The 24,589-nt window shown below is 34.3% G+C and overlaps 1 protein-coding gene across 2 annotated transcripts in view; it reads right to left on the bottom strand.

Annotated features, from left to right (window-relative positions):
- HDAC2 (histone deacetylase 2) overlaps positions 1 to 24,589 on the bottom strand; it is a 32,280-nt gene that overhangs the window by 1,358 nt on the left and 6,333 nt on the right. The window contains exons 2-13 of one of the 2 annotated variants that reach the window (XM_081529604.1): positions 22,420 to 22,531; positions 18,661 to 18,773; positions 17,446 to 17,563; positions 15,361 to 15,435; positions 14,729 to 14,867; positions 12,293 to 12,434; positions 9,019 to 9,111; positions 8,829 to 8,937; positions 4,562 to 4,702; positions 4,225 to 4,333; positions 3,228 to 3,358; positions 2,354 to 2,509 (exon numbers count right to left, since the gene is read on the bottom strand). In XM_081529604.1, the coding sequence (XP_081385730.1) occupies positions 2,354 to 2,509; positions 3,228 to 3,358; positions 4,225 to 4,333; positions 4,562 to 4,702; positions 8,829 to 8,937; positions 9,019 to 9,111; positions 12,293 to 12,434; positions 14,729 to 14,867; positions 15,361 to 15,435; positions 17,446 to 17,563; positions 18,661 to 18,773; positions 22,420 to 22,531 (1,438 nt within the window). The remainder of the gene's footprint in view (positions 1 to 2,353; positions 2,510 to 3,227; positions 3,359 to 4,224; positions 4,334 to 4,561; positions 4,703 to 8,828; positions 8,938 to 9,018; positions 9,112 to 12,292; positions 12,435 to 14,728; positions 14,868 to 15,360; positions 15,436 to 17,445; positions 17,564 to 18,660; positions 18,774 to 22,419; positions 22,532 to 24,589) is intronic. The other variant, XM_081529605.1, reaches the window with a different exon arrangement.

Here is a 24,589-nt window from a genome sequence, read left to right as displayed (position 1 = left end):
GAACGTTTCCCCTATGGGATCACAGCATTATAGGCAGGATATGCATTATGAAGAAGTTCAGCCAACAGACAGATCAGGAAAGGCTATGACAAGTGACCTTTGAGAGGCATTCTGAAGAACAGATCCCTTTTGAGTGGGAAAAGGGAAGAAGTACCTTGAACAGAGGGAAAACTCAAAAGGACTTTGAGGCAAAAAGGAATTAGGCTGGAAGGAAAAACTGCAAGACCAATCTGGCTGGAGTTTTGTGACAAGGGGACAGAATCAGATGAGGTCAGAAAACAGAAGCTAAATTCTATTGCTTATATAACCAATAGTTTTTTTTTTTTTATAATGGTTAGGCTAGTACCCTTTTCTTTTTTAAACTTTTTATTTTATATTGGGGTATAGCTAATTAACAATGTGGTGACAGTTTCAGGTGCACTGTGAAGGGACTCAGCCATACATATACATAGCCATAAGTTTTTAAACCCTCACTATATAAGTATCAGAACTTCACCATTTCAATAAAAATTAACAAAATAGTAAGAGTAACACTATAGATTCAAGATCATTGAAACAAATTAGCCAAAATGTGCTAAATTTTTTCTTTAGATAAGCCAATGAACCAAAGTTGTGAGGCACTGATTATAATAAAAACATATAGCAACATGTTTATTATGACATTTGTTTTGGTTTCTGGCTTAATTTTAGATATGTAAACAAAAGTGCTAAGTGGGATCTGGGGAGGGATGAAGAGCAAAGAAATATTCCTAACTTTAGGTTCTGCACTATAGACTTTTAAAAATGTTTTCTATAGTAGTATTCCTTTTATCTGTATGCTGCAAGATTTTAACAAATGCAAGATACTATAAGAAGAATTTCATTATTAAACTGAAAAAAGTAAATACCAATTATTATCAGCAACAGAAGAATTTAGGAACTAAATACTGTGAGATTAATCCATCACCAGGCCATTAAGCCAGATCAAAAGGCACTCTCATTTTCAGCTAAAACAGCAATGAAAGATAAGGATTCTAGTGCATCCACTTTCCCATTTGGAAGAAAAAGCATAGAAAGATAAAAATTTAAAAAGCAAGAATAAATGCCAGAAAGGAAGACAAACAAACAAAAAATCCAGAAAAGACAAATTGATAGAGAAAAGAAAAATACTAGAAAAATCCTACAGCTAAAGTTAAGTCCTTCTTACCTCAATCATAGCTGGAATTTCTGGATGTCAATCAGTACACAAGAGCAGACTGGAGCCATCATTGTAATACATTGGGAAGTTAAAATTATAAAATGATAGATAGAGAACAGTAGCCTATAGTGGAGTCAATCCACAAACAAAACAGAACTAGATGTGCAGACATGCTACAGATTCCTAACTCTGTAGTAAAAAAAGAATACGAGAGCCAGCTTACTCACGTAACTTCAATATGATAGAAAAAGGATGTTGGACCAGTACCTCTGAATCTGTTTTCCACAAGCTACAGGGTCAAAACTAACAGGTCAACTAAAACCTGTGCTCATCACCGTTACCTGCATATAGGTAGCAGGTATCCAGCAGGAAATGCACCAAGTACAAGAATTCAGGCATTTAAGATACTGCATTCTCTAGCCACGAGCAGCTCAATCTAGCAGGTAGATACGTCAAGTTCCTAATGAGGTGCTATAATATGATGTGTTAAATAAAATGACTGAGGTATGTGTAAATGCTCTGGAAACTCAGATAAAAGATAACACATTCTGAAAGCAAATTCAATGCCCTAAATCATCTATTTTCTCAACAGACAAATTGACACATTTGTCTCAAAAGACAAGACACATTTTTAAAGTTAAGACATCAGAAAGTATTATCTCCTCCCAACCCAGCTCTCAAATCCCTTCCCATCTTTCCACAGCTTTTGTTTCTTTCAAATAATTTCTGAACAAAGTCTATTCTCTGAGCCTTTTCAAAATGGTGACACGGGTCTAAAGTTATATAATGTGACTCTTCTTTTGTTTTATTCTCATCAAATAAACTTACAGGTAGTTATAAATTAGCTTAAATTTCAGCTCTGCTCATGGGCTACATATGGGTCTATAACCACTTTATTCTCTTACTCAATCTAGATCACAGTGCAGTGTTCAGTATTTTAAGCCTATGTTGCCAAGAAAAGATAGTTTCCTGTATTATAAAAGCAAATGTGACTAACTACATTTAGAGAGCTTTAATTAAAAGTTTACTTACATGGGGGAAAAAAGTCACCTATTTATTTAGCACACTCACCTATTTCCGATACTTGTGGAAGTATTTCAGGATCTCATAAAAATTGCCTTGTTGCTCAATTTCAAAACCTTACAATTAAAACATCTATCAAAAAATAAATCTGACCTGCTTTTTTGTCCTCCGTTTCCTTCTTGTCTTCTTCGATTCTAGCTTTTTTTGCTCCTTTCTTATGATCAGTCACATTTCTACGACCGCCTTCTCCTTCGTCCTCAGAATCTGAGAACTCTTCATCACAAGCTATTCGCTTGTCTGATGCTCGAACTGACACATTAAAAGATTCTTAATAAAATGTTGACAAAGGCAGTCACAGGTTTTACAACTGTTAAGTGCACTGCTCTATAGAAGAACTAGTTAGTCATATTTAAAAGTAAGGATAACAGATTTTAAGATTATAACTGAATGCATGGCTTGCTAAATATTGAAAATTTAGCTTTAATCTAGGAAGAAATAATTCAAAGAAATATGAAGAACATTAGAGGTTTTCATTAAAAAAAAAAAACTTTGGAGGAAAAAAAAATATTGTTTTCCTGATAGGAAGTGGGAGCAATGTCTTTAAATAAAAAGTAACCTTTTATTTCAGAGCTGAGAGGGGAAGAAGAGAAAATAAGAAAGATCATTTATTTCAATTATGTTAGAATGTCTACACCATAATAGCATACTATTAGGCTAAAAGCCTACAAATCATATTAAGTGGAATTAGACTGTAGAATCAAACAGAAGGTGCTTAATGTTATTCAACTCACTCTATACATAAGTGGTTAATTTGTAGAAACTGAAATTGCTGACACTTAAATTAGGCTCTGAGACAAAGGAAATTAAATCTACGTAAGATTAAAAAAAATGATAAAAATAAAGACAGTAATAACAGTGTGCTCATGAAAACAGGTGAAGTTCTTGGGCAACCAAAACTTTCAGTCTGTAGTGTTGCTTTTAATAAACCAGAAAAATGTAACAGAATACACATCAACGACTATCTTACTAGAAATTCTCTTGTCTGGATCTTCTCCATCTTCATCTCCACTATCTTCATGAACTGCATCTTCTGGAATAGCTTGCATCTGGACGCCAGGTGCATGAGGCAACATGCGTAAATTTTCAAATAAACGCTGTCTAAATTACAACATGCATAGTTATTAGAAAAAATTATTTTCTTTCAAGTTCCTTTTCAATGTAAGAGGAAACATTAAGCAAAATAAATTGCATCTTTTATCTAGCTTAAGCTAAGAATTAAAATAGTAACATTTACTGGGTACTGACTCATTGAAAAAGACCCTGATGATGGGAAGGATTGGGGGCAGGAGAAGGGGACGACAGAGGATGAGATGGCTGGATGGCATCACCGACTTGATGGACATGAGCTTGGGTAAACTCCAGGAGCTGGTGATGGACAGGGAGGCCTGGTGTGCTGCGATTCATGGGGTCGCAAAGAGTCGGACACTACTGAGCAACTGAACTGAACTGATACTTTACCTGTTATTAATCCATTTAATTCTCAAAATTTACAAGGTAGATACTAAATTTCATTCCCTATTTCAAGGATGAGAAAATATAAGCACAAAGGCAAATTAACTTGCCAAATGTCATGGAGCTAGTGTGTGGTAAGAGAGGGCACAAACCCAGGCCTGTGTACTAACAATGTCTCTCCCAACACTATTTCTTAGAGAAAGGTTTATCAAATGTTTCAATGAAAAATTTCACTTTCGTGTAAAGAAAATATACAACTTACAGTGACCTTTTCAACAAAAAAATCCATTTTAACTAACAGAAAATGGAAATATTTTTGAGCTATGAGTCCTATTATACATTTTCCATTATTTTATAAAATTAAAGAAATCAATGGTCTTAAGGTTTCAAATACTTTTGACAAAAGGGAATACCTTATGTATAAAGTTAAATTGACCTACTGCACATGACCTTCTAAAAGCTTCAAAAGTTACATTAATAATGTCAATCAAATCAATTTGATAATGTCTTACTTTATCTTTTCCATATATTCTGGAGTGTTCTGGTTTGTCATGTTTGAAGGACTAATATGCAGTTTGAAGTCCGGTCCAAAATACTCAAAATAATCATTATATGGCAATTCTATTAAAAATAATGAAATAAAGTTACATATTAAAAGCACAATCCATACACAAAATCCAGACTCAAGTTGTAAAATTTTCCAGAGAAAATATTTAAAAGTGAATACAAAATGAATTTAGTGACTGCTCTCCTATTTACATAGTTTTGGAATCAACTCTAATGACCTAACCATCTTTTTCTACAAACTGACAGGTCATCCAATGAAGACATCATAATAAGAACACTTACCGTTGGGAATCTCACAATCAAGGGCAACTGCAGTCTCATATGTCCAACACCGAGCAACGTTGCGGATTGTGTATCCACCTCCCCCAAGCATCAGTAATGGTAAATTGAAAGTTTTTACCACTTCTACACATTTAGCATGACCTAAGACAAAGAAGATTTGGGTAACAATATATTTACTCACTAACAGTTGGAAAAGAAAAATTTTAAAAGATAACAAACAAAATTTTACTTAACCAAAATGGCTTGTCTAAATATTTAAAAAACAAATAATATGTAAAAATTTTAAGAAAATTTCTAGTCTAAAACTTTCATCAAACACCTTTTACACAAAATACAAAACTCATTAGGACATAACTGGCTATGTTAACAAGTGTCCTTGATGGAAAAGTCAAATATACAACTATATTAAGATTAAAATATGAATATAATTCATTTTTATTAATGTGATGTGACGATACTATGTTCTTATAAGGTTACCTGGAGGGGGGGAAATAAGTGAGGTTACAAAGAAACATTAAGTACAACCTAATCTAAACTGATGTTTTGTTACCATTTTCCTCCACAGACATGAACAAAAAATTATGTAAGACTGCTGCTGCTGCTGCTGCTGCTAAGTCGCCCGTCGTGTCCGACTCTGTGCGACCCCATAGACGGTAGCCCACCAGGCTCCCCCGTCCCTGGGATTCTCCAGGCAAGAACACTTGAGTGGGTTGCCATTTCCTTGTCCAACGCGTGAAAGTGAAAAGTGAAAGTGAAGTCGCTCAGTCGTATCCTACTCGTAGCGACCCCATGGACTGCAGCCTGCCAGGCTCCTCCGTCCATGGGATCCTCCACGCAAAAGAGTACTGGAGTGGGGTGCCATTGACTATACAGGTTTAACCATAGGTTATTTTAGATAGTAGTATTATGGACACTTTTCTTCTTAACTTATCTAAAATTATTACTATTAAAAACAACTTTAACAAATTTCTTTGTATAGAAATTTCAATATAAAGTAAACCTAACATAAAAACAAAATATTTCCTTTGGGTGTCATAGTTCAATAATCAATTAACGAGTCACTAATAACTTCTTATATTATCATCATTCAAGAGCATAAGTCAATCTTTAAAGCAAGAACAAAATCCTTCAATTACAGAAGAAACTGATACATGTTGAATAATATTTGGAAAAATCAAAATAAGTACAAAGAAAAAAACTACCTAAAATTCTATCATCCGAAGATGTCACTGTTGTATTCAGTTGCTAAGTCACGTCCTACTCTTTGCAACTTCATGGACTATAGCTCACCAAGCTCCCCTGTCCATGGGATTTCCAAGGCAAGAATACTGGAGTGGGTTGCCCTTTTCTACTCCAGGGAATCTTCCCAGTTCAAAGATCAAACCCATGAGTCTCCTGCATTGACAGGCAGGTTCTTTACCAGTGAAGCCTCCAAAGATAGTTTTTTTAATATTCCCTTTCAATTCTAATTTTTAAAAGCTTAATGTTTTCTTCATGTAACTATACTGTGAGCATTTTCATTAGTATTCTTTAATAGTCACATTATATGATTCACAATCCAATTTTTATTATTGCAATTACAAAAATGCATGCTTCTTATAGAGGAAAGCCATTTGGGTATTTTTAAAGATGAAACAAACAAAAAATTAACTTAAAGACTTCTAAGTAAAGAAAGCTGGCTAAACAAGGATATTTCCTTTTCTTTCATCTCAAAACCTGACAAAAATGATTATAAAGGGATTTTTTTTAAAGGCTAAAACTTATAAAAATGAACGGAGAACATACAATGGTAACAATATAAACAAAGATAGAAAGGAGACGGACAAGAGGTAAACTGACTTTGGCAGACCTGAGAAATCTGAATTGAAGCTGGCACTGGAAAAAGCTTGGAATCAAGTTTAAGCTTTGGGATTGCAAATATCTTTATATGCTTTATACAATTTACATTCTATCAGTCAGTTGAAACATAATGTAGATTTATAGTAAGAGTAAATGCTGTAGCCTATAGCTATGAAAGCTATCACTTTTACATACGAAGGCACTAAGAACTTTCAAAAAGTTAAGACAAGAAAATTGACAAATTAATGTACATTTTGAATACATTAGGTAGATTCTAAGATCATATCCATTTTTGAGGAAACAGACAGTTATTAGCACATTAAGTTCAACAACACAAAACTGCAGCTATTCACCTACTTTTGACCTAGAAAGAAAAGGGGCAATTAATTTCAAATTGTTCAACCTAATATAAGCAGAATAGATTGATTACATCATACGCTGCCTGGCACAGGAGCTATCCTAACTTAAATAAAAGTCTTTAAAATCTAGATTTAGTTATTAAATTCTGTTTAAGCCAATAGTAGTACTGGAAAAAGTTCTACCTGAGAATTCTTCACCTTTTATGAGAGAATTCAAGCAGAACATGAACATGTTACCTAAAAGTTCACAAGGAAAACAACTCCAAAATCACGTACAATATCCATGATTAATCACTACTAACCTACATACAATAAATTTTAAGAACTTATTAAATAAATTTTCAGATTTATTCTTACACCCTAGCAGCTCATTCCATAACAGTGATCTTCACTTTGGTCTGGACCTCTATCACATTGATTTTAACACTTAGAGCAAAGAACAGCTCAACATTCTAACATATCTACAGAGGAAATTCACCCAAACAGGAACAGGTCAGAAGGCTGTTCTTCAAGAAGGTAAAATTGATAGAACACCTGATTCATCTTAATTTATTAATGAGTAAGGAGAAAACTAAGGAAATGACAAAATTGCACAGAAAAATAAGTTATGCAAAAGGAAAATGGAGTAAGCTGAATCATGCTTTAATGTTGTTGATGATGCCATAAACAATGACTACCATAACTAAAATTCTGGTCTGGATTTAAACTGCAAAAATGGGATAATGGAAGGGTAAATGTATGTTTTAGGGACAAAGTGGTGACTCCCTTTTCTTTTACAAAGGAAAGTGAATATACAAGGTTAAAATTAAAAGTTAAAAATAATAATACAGCTTGCTGAATTCCCTGGTGGTCAAGTGGTTAGAACTCTTGGGCTTGCACTGCCGAGGGTCCAAGTTCCATCCCTGGTTGGGGAACTAAGATCCTACAAGCTGCATGGCATGGCCAAAAGAAATGTAAAAAGCTCGTATATTGTCTTAAGAAAGGTAAGCACCAAAAGAATCAACCAAAAATGTTGAAAATTATGCAAAGTGTAATATGTGGAATCTAAAAAACAAAAGAACAAATATAACTAAACAGTAACAGTTATAGAAAACAAATAAGATAGTTGCCAGAGGAGAGAAACAGATGAAGGAGATTAAAAGGTACAATATAAATGAGACACAGGTATGAAATGTATAGTGTTGGGAATACAGTCAATAGGAAAATAATATCTTTGCATGATGATTGAGGACAACTAGACTTATCATAGTTATCATTTGGAAATGTACAGATTATCAAATTACAATGCTGTGGACGAGAAACTAACTACTATAGTGGTGCAGGTCAATTATACTTCAAAAACAAACAACAAACAAACTGACAGAAAAAGAGATCAGATTTGTGATTGCCAGAGGTGGGGAGGGGATTAGATGAAGATAATCAAAAGGTACAAACTTCTAATTAAAAGATAAATAAGTATTAGGGATAAAATGTACAACATGATGCAGATAATTAACATTGTTGTATGTTATAAACGAAAGCTGTTAAAGACAGTAATCCTAAGAGTTCTCATAACAAAGAAAAATATATACATTTTCAATCTATTTCTTTAATGTTTTAACTATAGGAGATGATGAGTGTTCACTAAATCTTCTGTGTTAATCAATCATTTCAGGATGCTGAAATCATGCTGTTGAAGTCAAATTATAATGTGCACCTCAAGCTTACACACGGCTGTATGTCAACTACATCTTAATAAAAGCAGAATAAATAAATAAACAAATACAAGTTTAAAAAAAAAAAGAAAATCACTGCCTTGGTTGGGACAGCAACAAGTCTTATAAAATTGCTCACATAAAAATGTATATATAAATTTAACAAAATAAAAGACCTAATTTACTGAAACTAGATTAACTGTAATTATATAAATCAATTTGAAATACATACATACATATGCCAAAAACCCGTAAAAAATATAAAACACACATGATTCTGTGTTAAGCAGCAGGTAAAAAAATGACAATTTTTATGGGAAGTTCTTAGGAAGAAAAAAAATTTTTTTCTGGCGTATCACCCTTCAAATTGCTTACCTTTAACTGTCAAATTGAAGCAACCGAGTCTGTCACCAGATAGTGAGTCTGCACCACACTGTAGCACCACAGCACTAGGCTGATACATCTCCATCACTTTTGAAATAATCTATGTAGAAGGTAACAAATGTTAATATTGCTAAAAAAAACTTTAGAATTCCTTTTCATTTTTAAATATAGTAATACTTACAGGCTTAAATATCTGGCCATACGATTCATCATCTATACCATCTCTCATTGGAAAATTGACAGCATAGTATTTGCCTTTTCCTGCACCAATATCCTAAAATACATAGTATAAGTAGATCTTAGAGAATATATCATAATAAAAAGTTTGACATATTTAATTACTTTAGAAATTTGTCATAAACAAAATACATAAGACAAATTTACCAAACTATAGGAAATACAAACTCTGAGCCAAAGAACCCTGCAGGACAGGGTTGTCCTGCATTGTCTCTAATGCAAAACCCTTCTTGTGGCTCACAATCTGGTATGAGTTGATTAATACTTGTAAGAGTTTCTTGAAGCTTTAACAGCTACAGACTAAAACACTGAAATCTGTCTTATTTAACTGGGCTTGAAATAAGTTTTGTTTCTACTTGTTAAAAAAGTATCACTCAAGGCATTAATACCTCCCAAAAGAAGCAAAGGAGAGAAACTGAGTTCCAGCTATACACACACACAACATATATATACTTATTTTATTAATTATAATTTATGCATATGTATATCTATGTTTATGTATATGTGTATGTATATACCTACATATACTATAAACAGTTGATCTTTGAACAACACTGGGGTATAAACACCAGCATAGTAGAAAATCAGAGTTTAACATTACAGTCTGTCCTCCATATTCACAATTTTGCATCTGTGGATTCAATTAACTGCGAGTTGTGTAGCACTGAAGTAATTACTTAGTGAAAAAAGTCCCACAGAAGTTCAAAACCTGTGCTGTTAAGGAGTCAACTGTATATTCCTAGAAGAGATGGTAGAGACATTTCTCATGTGTTTTAAATTACAGTTGACCTGTTTTACACAACAAGGGTTTCAATGGTGGGTCCACTTTTATGCAGTTTTTTCAATAAATGTATTAGAAAATGTTTCTGGAGATTTGAAACGTGAGAAAACTTGCACATGAACTGCAGTATAGAAATATTTTTGAAAATTAAAAAACAGGATGTCATGAATGCATAAAATGCATGTAGACATACATATACAAAATATGTTAACTGGCCATTTATGTTATCATGAAGGCTATTAGTATTCATGCTTCTGGGGAGTCAGTCATATGCTGATTTTCAATTGCAGGCAAGTCAGCATCCCTGATCCCCTTGTTTTTCAACGGTCAATTGTATAATGTCTCAATATATATGAATCTTTAGGATTACTAATACAAATACATGTTATTCCCTTTTCTCTCATGAAACAATCTCAGCTTGAATCCAATTTTTTAAAGAGCACAGTTTACCCTTCAATATTAGAGTTATTACGATCCAACTTTCAATGAAATTACACACCCACTCCCACAATTTTTCTTAAAGAATCTAAATTTTTATATAACTAAACACAAACTAAACACATGTGGACAAACTAAAATGCTGTAAATCCCAAGACTTCTGTAGTAAAAAAACACAGTTGGAATATACATTGACACTAAGATTTCAGAATACAGAAAGTTGGTGCTTCTCACTCTAGTTAAAGGTTGGTAGTTTAGAACTGTGGCCCTTATTGGACCAAGTTTTATACCCTCCATAACTGCTACTTTATTACACCTTTGTTTTTTTTCTTCCATCTAGACTACTGATCTAATAATCTAAGCTCACAGTAGACTTCTTTTCTGATTTAGAATGAATTCTCAGGTAGAAAAGGTAATGTTTACTAAATTATATAATACTTGAGCTTCATGAAAGTCCAAATACAACAATACATACAATGTAGCAACTGATTTTAGTTTCCTAAACTTGGGGATATCTTTTAATATCTAAAGGGAAAAGAAATGTGACATCTCATAGGAGTATAAAGTCTTGAGAGGAAAAGAAATGTTAAAAGTCATTTTCAATCTTTAAAACATACATTTTCCAGTATCTTCCAACAACTTCAAACAATTATAAGTACACTGTCAGAAATTAAAACATAGGCTTCCATTGCCATTTCTGAGATTAATTAAAATTATACTGCAAAGACACTATTTCTTTAAGCTTAAAGCTGGGAAAGTTTTTGCTCAATTTCCATCAGAGTGCAATGGTTATAGACAAACAAATTCTACTGGTTTGGAGCAGTGGTTCTTGAACTTTAGTGTGCAGAATAGAATCATTCAGTTTCTGGAGTCTAAGAATATGTGCTTCTAAGTTCCCAGGTATAACTGACTCTGTTAGTTGAAGGTCATTGGGAATCACTGGTCTGTAAGATAAGACCAAGTGGGGAAAGGCACTGAATGAGCTAACATGCCAAGAAAGAACTGAAAATATAAATTATTTTAAAGCCACATAATTTAAACTGAAATAAATGAAACAAATGACCTCCTACCCACTTATAGGTAAAGAAAAGTTTCACCATCTGAATGCTTACTGAAAGAGCATAACCTTGTGATCAAATAATTAAATCATATATTTGAAGACTACTTTAAGCTCACTCTAAACTTTTGGTTGTTAAACTCTAACATAACAACATACCACAGACTTAAAACTTACCTTAACAAAACAGTTTAGGACTAATCTCGAATGCCATGCTAAAAGAAATCTCCCATATAAAACAGCTAAATTAAAAGCAGCTGTATAAATTTTTGAATAAACTTCAACATGCTTGTAGTTTGGTTCAAAAAACAAAACCTCTAGTGAAGCAAAAAGAAAAAAAAGGTGGAGGGGGACTTCAAAGCACTAAATGAAAGAAAATAACAGGAATATAATAGAAATAAATGTGCTTAATATAAATAGGCAGGCAGGATAAGCTATGATATTCTTTCTCTCCCTAAATTGCGAGGGATTTGGGGTATAGGAATGAGGGGGGAGAGAGGGAAGCCTAAAGAAAAAAAGAGATTAAAGTCTGAGTAATTAAAGACCAATCACAAAAGGACGGCAATACAAAAACCTTAAAAAGACTCGTCAATTATTTTATCCCACCAATCTTTATATTCAATAGCAATATAGGCTACAATCAAGTAGGTTGTGAAGATTCAAACTTAACATAAAGAAAACTGCTTCATGCTTTGTGGATGTTCAAAAGTCTTTATTCAACCAAAGAAAAAGCTCAGCAAAAGAAAGCCCTTAAAGTTATTGAATTTTTGCTTATAGTCAGCAAAAAAGTGAATTACAACAACATTACAGCATATAAAAATGACTTAATCCTTCACACAAGCTTCAAATTAATGACCCAGAAAAATATTAGTTCAGGTGTAAGATTACTAACCTCCTCTAGGTTCATCTCATAACATTTGTTCAGACAGAATTCAATCTTACCCTTAAGTCTCCTGTTCCAGGAAAGTATTCCCCATATTTATGGAATGATACAGTCATTACACGATCTGTTGTATAAAAAGCCTCCTCAACACCATCACCATGATGGATATCAATATCAATATATAAGACTCTCTGATGATACCTGAAAACAAAGCCGTAAGTTTTCAAAAAGGTTTTAAGACGGGAAGAACTACCATGGATTCAGGAAACCTATTTTTAAGCTCCCACATTCCAGAATGTTTAATCCCCTTTTCTTTTCTTCTAGCCTAAGAGACCATTCAAAGAGACCATCTTCAAGTCAGAGTTTGAACCTCAGATCTTATAAATCTTCTCTTTACACTCTTTACATCTAGGTAAGAAAATGTATTTACTTTCTGAAATCTCTTATTCTGCTTTGAAAACACAGTGTGTGTTTCTATATATTTAAAATTGAAGATTACACCTTACTTACAATTGCTACTTTAAAGTGTCTCACATCTCTCTAGTAAATCTTTAGTATTATGAAATAGGGTTCAACACAGTTCAAATGTGCACAATGACTTCTGTACAGTCTTTGAGAACATATTTTTTTTACATTTTTAAATGACTGAAAAATAAAATCAAAACAATAGTTTCATGATATGTGACAATTAAATGAAATTTAAATTTGAATGTCCATAAGTAAAGTGTTAATGAAGTATGGCCATGCTTGTTTGTTCACTATTGTCTATGGCTTCTTTTTCATTTCAACTGAATGGCTGTGACAGAAACCACAAGTTTCTCATCACTTGACAGTACTGCTTGGAGAACTACCAATCACAGCAGAATCTGAATGCATTTTAAGAGTCACAGATACCATCATACTGGACTTGTTATATTAGTGACGACTCATGTCAAAACAAGACATGAATAAAGTGAATGTCATATATCACCCTTTCAAGGCACAAGGAAGTGATGATTTTTATGGAATTAGATGGCATAGTACTATTATTCATTTTACAATACTACCACAGCCATGTTAAAAGAATGTAATACATACAGGCTGACAAAACAAGACTAAGCCCTCACAAGAATATCCTCAACTCACAGGAAAGCAACATTCAGAAACTTAGAAAATAACAATGTCTCATCATAGACTTTCTTTAAATAATAAAATAAAAATAGTGTGAACGGGCTTCCCTCATAGTCCGTAAAGAATCTGCCTGCAATGCAGGAGACCCCGGTTTGATCCCTGGGTTGGGAAGATCCCCTGGAGAAGGGAAAGGCTACCCACTCCAGTATTCTTGGGCTTCCCTGATGGCTCAGCTGGTAAAGAATCTGCCTGCAATGTGGGAGATCTGGGTTCGATCCCTGGGTTGGGAAGATCCCCTGGAGAAGGGAAAGGCTACCCATTCTAGTATCCTGGCCTGGAGAATTCTTTGGACTGTATAGTCCATGGGGTCACAAAGAGTCGGACACGACTGACATTCACTTCGCTTTCACATAGCGTTAGCAAAGTGTCTGAATGGCTCAAAAGCTGTTTGCTGTTACTTAAATCAACTTTGTACCAGTTGAAGAAATGTGTCCAGAGAAACTAAACTAAGCTTGTTAAGACCACTAGCACATGGGCAAGAACTACTGCTCTGAGATGAAGACACAGGAACCAACACCAACAGAGAGTTAAAATAAGGCAAATGATTTCAAGTGGTTTTCCTTGGCTCTCTATTAGTCAAGTGACACAGCTCAGTTGTTTATTGAGTCAATACCAAATTTTAAGTGACTGAAAAACCAGTCTTTATAAATAGTATGCACAGAATAACTTCAGGGAAGAACATTTTCAATTTGAGAAAAATACCAATTGTTACAATCTGAAGTAGAATCGGCTAAGCTGTGTTATCGAATGAGAGTTAAAAAAAACCAAAAACCTAACTTGGTAAATCTCCAAAATCACAAATACCTCTACAGATCTTTCTCTCCAACTGGCAGTCAAGAAAAACTTTAAAACTGATTCCTTTAGCAATTTAAGAGATAATTATATCCATTAGCAGAGAACAAAACCCCATTCTATGAGAGAGCTAGGCAGTGAAATGGTCTCATTCAATAAGCAAACAAATTTCAACACAGGTTTCAAATTTTTTTCTTGAAATGTTAAAACTTACAAAATGTTAAAACACAAACTTCTAGGGTTACGTCATTTTTTTCAATAGTTAAAACTATGTCTCCAATCTAAACTGTCAAGCTACTTCTAATACTTTTAGAAAGGTACTTAATAAACTCTCAGACATTAATACGCACTTCTCATTCTTAATAATCCAAAAACTAGGCAAATTTCCTACATTTCTACAATGGTTTGGGATGAATCCGTACATGATTTATTAACTATTTTCAACCCATTGTTCACGTTTTAAAAAAAGCACAGGTTTTTATTATTAATTAAAACACTTTTTACAGGAAAAATGTCAAACACAATGAACTTACTTTAGTAATTCAAGGATGGCAAGCACAATATCATTAACATAACAGAATCCTGATGCTTCTGACTTCTTAGCATGATGTAGTCCTCCAGCCCAGTTAACAGCCATATCAGTTTGTTGTCGGTTTAACTTCACAGCACCAGCTAACAAATAGATAGGAGAAACTTTTAAATGTTCAAAATTAAAAGTTAGTATAACTAGACAAAAGCCCTAGAGGAAAGAGGATGTCATGCACAAGCAAATGAGTATAAAATCATAAAAGAATCACTGCCAGGACACTAACAGTTTCTCTTTAGGTAACTATTTTCCTGTAGCTGTGATCTGGTTAAATAAGAGCATACACTTGGAAAGCGGTAGTGACAATAGTAGCTAGAAGAAAGGGAGGAAAAAGAAGTCTCTAAGTGAAAATGCAACGGAAGTAAAAAGCTGAAAAAAAAAAGTTTGAGACATTATGATGACTAAACTGTGTGGGGGGATGCACCATTGAAAACAATGTAAACAGCTATAAACATACTATACACATACTACTCTTGTTATTAAAATCAGCAACTATTAAAGCTTATTTCAAATAAATAGCTCAAAAAATACACACAAGTTTAAATCAACTTTTAAATTTGATGAAATCAAGACACTTACCAACTGAGCCACCAGTTGAAAGCTGACAAAACTCAAAAAGTCCATCAAACACTGGACAGTCCTCTCCGACATTAACTGTGGAAGATGGATTTCATTAATTTCAATCCATTCTGTGAATTAATGAAAGCCTTTTCTTATAAAACTATATCCTAAAAATAACGTTTGTTTGATGCAATCATAAAACATACATATCATAGTAGTAAAGTTTGCAATTTTTTTTAAAAATAAATTTATTTATTTTAGTTGGGGGCTAATTACTTTACAATATTGTAATAGTTTTTGCCATACATTGACATGAATCAGCCATGAGTTTATCCAAGGCAGTTGAACTGTTATATGTAAAATACCACCACCAATTTTTAACATGATTATTTGTGGACAATATCTGCTTTTTAAACAAATCAATAGCTATCAAAATAGAAAAGGTATTTGGTGTTATTTAATTAAAATATGAGGTTAAATTTTCTAGGCATTTCTCCTTAAATATACAACAGTAAATTAATCGAATTTCTAAAAAGTTTAAATTTAAGTTCAATTGCTTTATGATTTACTTTCTTTAAAACTCCTTTAAGTACACAGAACATCTGTAACTTTGAAATGTACTGATTATCAAAAAGATGTAACAGTTGGTTGCCCACGTCCATAGTTGGTGTTAATCTTGAAAGATGGTAAGAATTAATTAAGCTCATGACAGCCAAGATACAGATGAAAGAGATACTTAATGCACAAGGAGATAACACATGCATCTAGATATACAGCACATCACAACATATTTAGCTTCTTAGTACTGAGAGGATGAAATGGACATAGATCCTACAACCTATTCTCAGTTCTCCTCACCCCTCAATTTATATCCTCTTCAAGAAAAAGGGTCATTACTTTATATAGCTTTGCACATCCTTAATTTATTTTAACATATACATTTTAGCTTCCTGCTATTCAGATATGACCATTATCTTACTACAATTCATTATTATGTAAATTTAAAACCAATCCTGTTATTCATTTTACCTTAGGGCTAACTACGACTTAATCTAAGCCGAAATCCTCATTGAAAAAACAGGGGCAAATAATATCTATTAATATTTGTAATACAACATTTCATTGAATCAAATGAGATAATCAAAACGCACAACAAATTCTATGAATTTATAAGCTGTCTAGCAACTACATTTAATTTAGTATTACTGAACTATTTTCCTTTAACAAAATCATTACTGACGTCCATTAATAAAAACATCAGAATGAACTCCAGTATCAAGCTTTAAAAGACATTGTTCTAGGCATTTTAGAAAGACATCTTGCACTCTATCTTCTTGCATTCAATCTCTAATAATAAAATATCTACAAAAGAGTACACTGTGTAGAAGAGAATCAAAAGCTTCATTGATACAACAAAGGGAAATACAGATACACGTACAACTGTTCCTTGGTATCAACAAGGTATTGTTTTTAGGACCCTGATGACACCGAATTCTGGGGATGCTCAAATCCCTATACAGTATTTTCGTACAATCAATGGAACATCCTCCCATATATTTAAATCATCTCTGCTTACTTACAATATTTATTACAATGATAGCTGTATTAAGTTGAATTAAGTTGTATTACGTTGAAAGTAGATAGTTGTAAATGCAATGTAAACAGTTGCCTACAAGAGGCAAATTCAAGTTTTGCTTTTTTGGAACTTTCTGGAATAGTCTGGATTAAAGCACACAAATAGAAGACAAGAAATATACACACCAGACTAAGGCCAAAGTACAGTCATATTTTTAAAAGCAGGGGAGTGAGGTTTCCCTACCAACACCCACCATCCCACAGTTAACACGCAGCCGAAACAAAGAGCAAAGAACATCCACGTAGCTCTTGGGCAGTTTGGCAGAGCAATAAGCTGCAGGTGGGCTGTTTTTGTTTTTTTTTTTCCAAGCAGCTTTAGTACTGTCACATGGACTTTTAAAAATCAATAAATAATTAAAATAATTAGATCCGGAAAATATCTAGATTTAGATAACTCTAATTACAAGTTCTGAAAGTACTCATTTATGCTTATCACTACTAATATATACTTTTAACATAGAAACGTACATCTCTGCATCTGCTTACTATACTCAGACATGTTATCTGGTCTTATTGAACGTAGAAATTTGATGTACTCATCACTGTGGTATTTTGTCATTTCTTCAGCAGTGGCTTTATGGGGCCTCTGTGAAGAAAAATAAATGTCAGAACTGTGGAATTACAACTGGTTAGATCAGGGTTACCAAACACAAAGTATACAATGTCTCCTACCACTAATCTCAAAAGAACTAGGTCTGCCAGAATAAAACAGATAAATTTCAAAGCAAATCCAAATTTATACATGTGTGTTTTAGAAAGCAGTAATCAATTTCAAAAAAACATTCCTTTAAAAAGGATTACACAGGTCTAACACCAACTATGAATTAACCACTCCTTTTCTTTTAGCAGAAATGGGTCAATCCTTCTAAAGACAAACCCATGTGCATAAACTCTACTTTCTAACATTTTCTACCATAAACCTTCTGCTCCACAGCCAGTAATTTCATCATTGACCACTAATTTTCAGGAAGGTTGAGACTCATCCAGGTAAAATGAGACTCATTCTCTATTAGTTCATGATCCTTTGACTATCCTAGTAATTCTTGTTCCTAGGAAGTTCACTTCATTTATGACACCGTTCTTCCACAAGGCTTCCTCAATGCAAGTCCTATCCAACTCCTCTTCTCTAAATGTCTATAATCTCAAAGAAAGAAGCCTACATATATTGCCCAACACTGTTCACTGATCCAAGCTGTCCTATTCTCTCCCAACAGACAGGAACTGTTGCATCTTATATCTGTTTATCTACAGTCCTATCTTTTCTGCACAACAGACACTTTGCATGCTTACTAATACAGTGTTTCATATACCAACAAATATTTGTATGATTAATTTTCTACCTAATTCTTTTGTAATAGTCCCAGGTCAACTCTTCAGCAGCATAGACAGGTCAATAATTATTTTAACAAAAATATTTAGTATGCTAAATTGAGTTGGTCTCTAGTTACAGGAAAACCTGGGGGAGGGAGACTGTTTTTTTTAAATGGTTGAAGGAAGAAGGGAAAAAGGAGGCCACAGCTCCCACACTCTCAAGTCTTCTCTGAAAACTAAAACAAGAAAGAGGACTTCTGGTTTGCTTCCAGTCCTTTTCATCTGCTAAATGCCCTCCAACTTTGAAAACAAAGTTTCAAAGCAATGGTAAAAAACAAAGAAAACTGAATATTTACCAAAAGGTATACTCACATATATTTCCATTTTTCTATATAAGCCATAATTTAGCAGCAAGTTATGGGTCATGCGGATCCTATGAGGTTTCATGGGATGACCCTGTCCGTAATAATAATTTCCAATATCACCTAAAAAAGGAAAGACAAAATGAACAATATAGACAAGAGAATCTTCATGAACTATCGTTCACCATTAGAAGATATCATCTAAATAAGCTTTATTTAAAATATTAAATAATGATCTTAAATTTTGCAACTTTCAACTATTAGAAAACCAAGATACTATGCATGCTTTTACATACTGAGGACTCCATCAATACCTTATGTTTGTTCAAATATTAAGGCAAGCAAGCTTTTCTGATTTTTAGTTTACTAGAAGTTTGGGATTAGCATAAATAAAATACTCTTTACTTAAGTTACAAAAAGGAGTTACTGTTCCTTAAAGTGACACCTGGAGAAGGCAATGGCAGCCCACTCCAGTACTCTTGCCTGGAGAATCCCATGGACGGAGGAGCCTGGTAGGCTGCAGTCCATGGGGTTGCTAGGAGTCGGACACGACTGAGCGACTTCACTTTTACTTTTCACTTTCATGCATTGGAGAAGGAAATGGCAACCCAGTCCAGTATTCTTGCCTGGAGACTCCCGGGGACGGGGGAGCCTGGTGGGCTGCCATCTATGGGGTCGCGCAGAGTCGGACACAACTGAAGCAACTTAGCAGCAGCAGCAAAGTGACACCTGCTTTTAGTATTCAATGGCAAATTCAGATGCGTAAGGTACATAAGGAGTTTCAAGAGTATGACTTAAAAATTTTATAGCAAATACTGCTTCTTGGATGATTCACTGGCATCCTCAAATCCTGTATAGTTGGTATTACCGTGCCTGGAATGTTTTATACATCCGTATTGGTCAATAAGGAATTCTGGTAACCGAAAGTGGGATCCTAAATAAAGTTTTGTTATGACATACTACATTTTTCAGGTTAATGAGGATATTTTGCCTCATTCTTCATGATTAAAAAGTTATAATTCCTATCTTTTTATGATATGTCATATTTCAGGTCTTAACGATTTACACATAAGGTTTACTTTAAATAACACTAAAATCCCACATTTTTACCCACCAAATTCCAATAAAATTAATACTTTTAGGTAGGTAAAGAGCCAGTGTTTCTATAATAAAAAGTGTTAAGGATGCCACTTAAATGTACACCCTTTTTTCTAATGCAATGGACAATTTTTACAACAACGTTTATTAGAAATTACTTTCAGTACTAATTCTAGTTTTTAAATAACCAAGTCTAAAAAAAAAAATAAATAAAAAATAAATAAATAAATAAATAAATAAATAATCAAGTCTAAAATTTGAGCCAATCTGACTGCAATGGTTTGAACTCATCTTAAATATGGGTTCATATAACAAAAGCTAGAGGTAAAGAATGATGTTTACTCCCCGTCTAGATCAAAAATATCTTTCAAAATACTGCCTAAATATACACTTTTTTTTGGTTTAATGAAAACTGGAATTCAAAAACTTCTGCTTCTCTCTCCCATATTTTAGTAGTCCAGGATGAACATTCACTTTTATAACATTATAATATATTCGTTTCTCATACTACTACTAACTGATTTTGTTGGTGCTGCACCTTTAATTTACTTAACTCTTCATCTTCAAAACAAGCTCTCCTCTGAAAACAATTCATATATATACATGGTCAACCTTTCTTAATCTGTGCCAACAATAATGCTGAGACAATACAGACAAGTAGTAAAGCAGAGCTATAGGGACATGGTTCTGCATTTATCACAGTTCAGAGGCTATGAGAGTACAGGAAACTAATTTCCTAGCTGTAAACCTCTGCTTTACATCATGACAACACACATAAAGTTCCTTGAAAGCAGACTGGTCTCAATGAATTCTTAGATATGGAAAGCCCACCAGATTTACAAAGTATCACGGGCCTAAGTTAACACAAGGAAGGTATTTCTAAGTTATCATCCCTAACAAAGGAGATAACAAGAATAAGAATCAAGATCCTCTAGCTTCCCAGGTGGTATAGTGGTAAAGAATCCACCTGTCAGGAGATGCAAGGGATGCAGGTTCGATCCCTGGGTCAGGAAGATCCCCTGGAGTAGGGAATGGCAACCCACTCCAGTATTCTTGCCTGGAAAACCCCATGGACATAGGAGCCTGGAGGGCTACAGTCCATGGGATCTCAAAGAGTTGGACACAATCAAGCAACTGAGCACACATAGTCTTCACATAACTTCCATCTCCTCTGTGTAAAAATTATCAAGATGAAATGTCTCTAATATCTAGCATATCTTAAGATCAAATACTCTAGTTATGTCCATACTGACAATTCAATAAAAAGCTATCACTAATCTAATAATTAAAAGACGCTTGCTCCTTAGAGGAAAAGTTATCACCAATCTAGACAGCATATTGAAAAGCAGAGACATTACTTTGCCAACAAAGGTCCATCTAGTCAAGGCTATGGTTTTTCCAGTGGTCATGTATGGATGTGAAAGCTGGACTATAAAGAAAGCTGAGCGCCGAAGAATTGATGCTTTTGAACTGTGGTGTTGGAGAAGACTCTTGAGAGTCCCTTGGGCTGCAAGGACATCCAACCAGTCCATCCTACTCTTCAGGAAATCCGTCCTGAATATTCATTGGAAGGACGGATGTTGAAGCTGAAACTCCAATACATGGGCCACCTGATGCGAAGAACTGACTCATTTGAAAAGACTCTGATGCTGGGAAAGATTGAAGGCGGGAGAAGACGGGGACGACAGAGGATGAGATGGTTGCATGGCATCACCGACTCAATGGACGTGAGTTTGAGTAGACTCCGGGAGTTGGTGATGAATAGGGACGTGCTACAGTCCATGGGGTCACAAAGAGTCGGACACGACTGAGCAAATGGACTGAACTGAACTGAATCTAATAATGAGAAAGACAACAATAATCTACAGAAGGAAAGTATAGCTGCAATTTCTCAGCAAGAGTGCTTGACAAAAAAAGAGGTTAGCAGCAATTAGCATTTATTCAGAGCATCCTAGAAGGCACTGTTCTAAGCACCTCATGTGTATTATCTGTTAATCTTTTCAGCAACCCTATGATGTAGGTTTTATTAATATTACTACTGTTCCTATTTTATTAAAGTGAAGATGGAGAGATGTAAACAAGTCAGGTGATGTTGTGAAAGTAACACAGCTAGCAAGTAGAAGAGCCAGGTTCAAACTCGGGTCGAGCAACTCCGCCAGTCTTCTTAAGTAGTAGCTACTGGGAAAGAATGGCACTTACAGTCACTGGAAAGAAATGGTAGGGGAAGCCTGACAAGAAAAGGACATAAAATGGAATATAAACATTTAAAGAAAATGAACATAAAAAAACTACCTATCTACCAAGAGGGTCCTCAAATTTTATATGACTATACACAGGTTTCAACAAATTTCTTGGCTATACGTTGGGGGCCCAGTTCTACCAAGAATATGCATACTATGTGAAGGACACATGTCCACAAAGGCAGCCAAGCTACAGACAACTGCTCTTTGGTTTATGAAGAATTCTTTCAAAACATAAGGGAGTACTAGAAGAACTGCTTAATCCCCTATTACAAAATTCTCTACATGGCTGCTCTGCAGACATCCACTTTTCCATAAAGATAAAATAGCTTTCCTTAGTTGCAAAAACCTATGGATTTCATTCACTTCATTTAAATGGTCAGTAAGGTAATTTGGGGGCTTCCCAGGTGGTGCAGTAGTAAAGAACTCACCTGCCAATGCAGGAGACATGGGTTCAATCCCTGAGTCAGGACGATCTCCTAGAGTAGGAAATGGCAACCGATTCCAATATTTTTGTCTGAAAAATTCCATGGAAAGAGGAGCCTGGCAGGATACAGACCATGCGGTCGCAAAGAGTCAGACACAACTGAGCAAGGACGCAATGTAATCTGGGCATTTAAAGTGTAACCCTGATTTTCATCAAAATACTAAAAAAGGCTTTACCAGTGAAATAAGTATTCAGAAAAATTAGCCTGAAGTGGTTCCTTGAATACAACAAACTTTGTCAATGTGAAGTAATTACCAAAAAGATTTAGATACTATCTGCAAAATTTCCAAAACTGCTCCCTCTTCAAGAAGCTACCTGAATAGAAGTGGCTACTAAGGTCTATAACCTCTTTTCTTTAAAGTTCTCGAGACTAGATATACTTGGTTTTATAAATGTAATATGATATATCTGCCATATATTATGTGACAACTTAAGTCTGGGCCGCATTCTGTAAGCAAACATTAATATTTCTGCAGCAAAAATGTGTAAATATTCAAATTAAGTGGATGATTAAAAAAGATGGTAAATATTAATTCAAGTTAAGCTTTTGATTCCAAATGAGTTGTAAAATTTTTTTTCACTTTTCAGATAATTTTGGATTTCAGAACTATGAAATTAACCTTTATGCCTAAAGAAAAGTTGACTAAAAAATGATTCAAGAAAAAACAGAGCTACTGTATTATTTTTGTCTTCCACAGACTAGATAGACCACTAGTGGCTTTAACACACTGGCTACTTCTTGAAATACCCAGTCTTGGTTTCCATGATGCCACTTTCCTGGATTTCATACCACCCCACAGCCCTCTTCCACCAACCTTTATTTATCAAGTCTCTTAAGTTCACTCATTCATCTAACACATCAAGAGCCTACCGTGTGCCGGGTGGGTGCTTGAGTAAGTCAGTGAACCAACAGTGCTGCTCTAAATCCTCTTCTTTCAGGAATAAGGCACCTAACTGCTCAAAATTCAGAAATTTAGGAGTCATCTTTTACTTAGTGATCACAAAGTCCCAACTCCATTTCCAATCCAATCAACAAATTCTATCAGTTTTACTCCTAAAATCTCTCTTAAATATGTCCACGTCTATCAGTTGCATTCATTACCTTGTATGTGGACCAATATATACTCAAGTCTTACTTTCAGTCTTACATTCCATCACTCTTTCCCATCCTTTCTCCACTTTCCAGACATTTAAGAAAACTTCAGTGGCTTTCTGCTTTCTGAATAAAGTCCAAATCTCTAACCACAAAGTCTTGTGTGGTCTGGCCCTTTACTACCTGGCCTGGCCCTACAGTTTCCCCATGTCTTCCCCTTAGCTTCCTCTCTGTTAAGCATACCAGGTCTTTTCTAACTATCCAGCCTTTGAAGTCTGCAGTGTCTTATGAAAGAAAACTCTTTTAAGGAGGTTGGCCCATTCTATGCCTTCAGGGTTTCCGTTGTCTAAATTTACCCTACCAAGGTCCCCTCACTTACTATCTAACATAGTCCTACTTTTCCTCCTTAAAAACATTTTTAATTAAAAAATTTTTTTCATATTGGAGTATAGTTGATTTACAATGTTGTGTTAGTTTCAAGTGTATGGAAAAGTGATTCAAGTATACTTACACATATATCTATTCTTTTTCAGACTCTTTTCCCATATAGGTTATTACAGGATATTGAGTAGAGTTCCCTGTGCTATATAGTATTATACAGATTATCTATTCTATATATAATAGCTTGTATATGTTAATCACAAACTCCTAATTTATCCTTCCCTCCCACCTTTCCCCTCTGGTAGCCTTAAATTTGTTTCCTAAGTCTGAGTCTGTTTTGTACATAAATTCATTTATAATATTTTTTTTAGGTTCCACATACAAATGGTATCATATGATATTGTCTTTCTCTGACTTACCTTTCACTTAGTATGATAATCTCTAAGTCCATCCATGTTGCTACAAATGGCATTATTTCATTCTTTATATGATTAATATTCCATTATTATTGTGTGTGTGTGTATATATTGCATCTTCTTTAACCATTCCTTTGTTGATGGACATTTAGGCTGCTGCCATGTCTTAATGATTGTAAACAGTGCTGCAACAAACACTGGGGCACATGTATCTTTTCAAGTTA

Source organism: Giraffa tippelskirchi, chromosome 9, assembly GCF_054371585.1.
Source record: "Giraffa tippelskirchi isolate mGirTip1 chromosome 9, T2T-mGirTip1v1.2.pri, whole genome shotgun sequence".
In the NCBI taxonomy this organism is placed as follows: Eukaryota; Metazoa; Chordata; class Mammalia; order Artiodactyla; family Giraffidae; genus Giraffa; species Giraffa tippelskirchi.
Note: the sequence above shows the minus strand (reverse complement) of the source record. Positions and strands in the feature narration are given on the sequence as shown.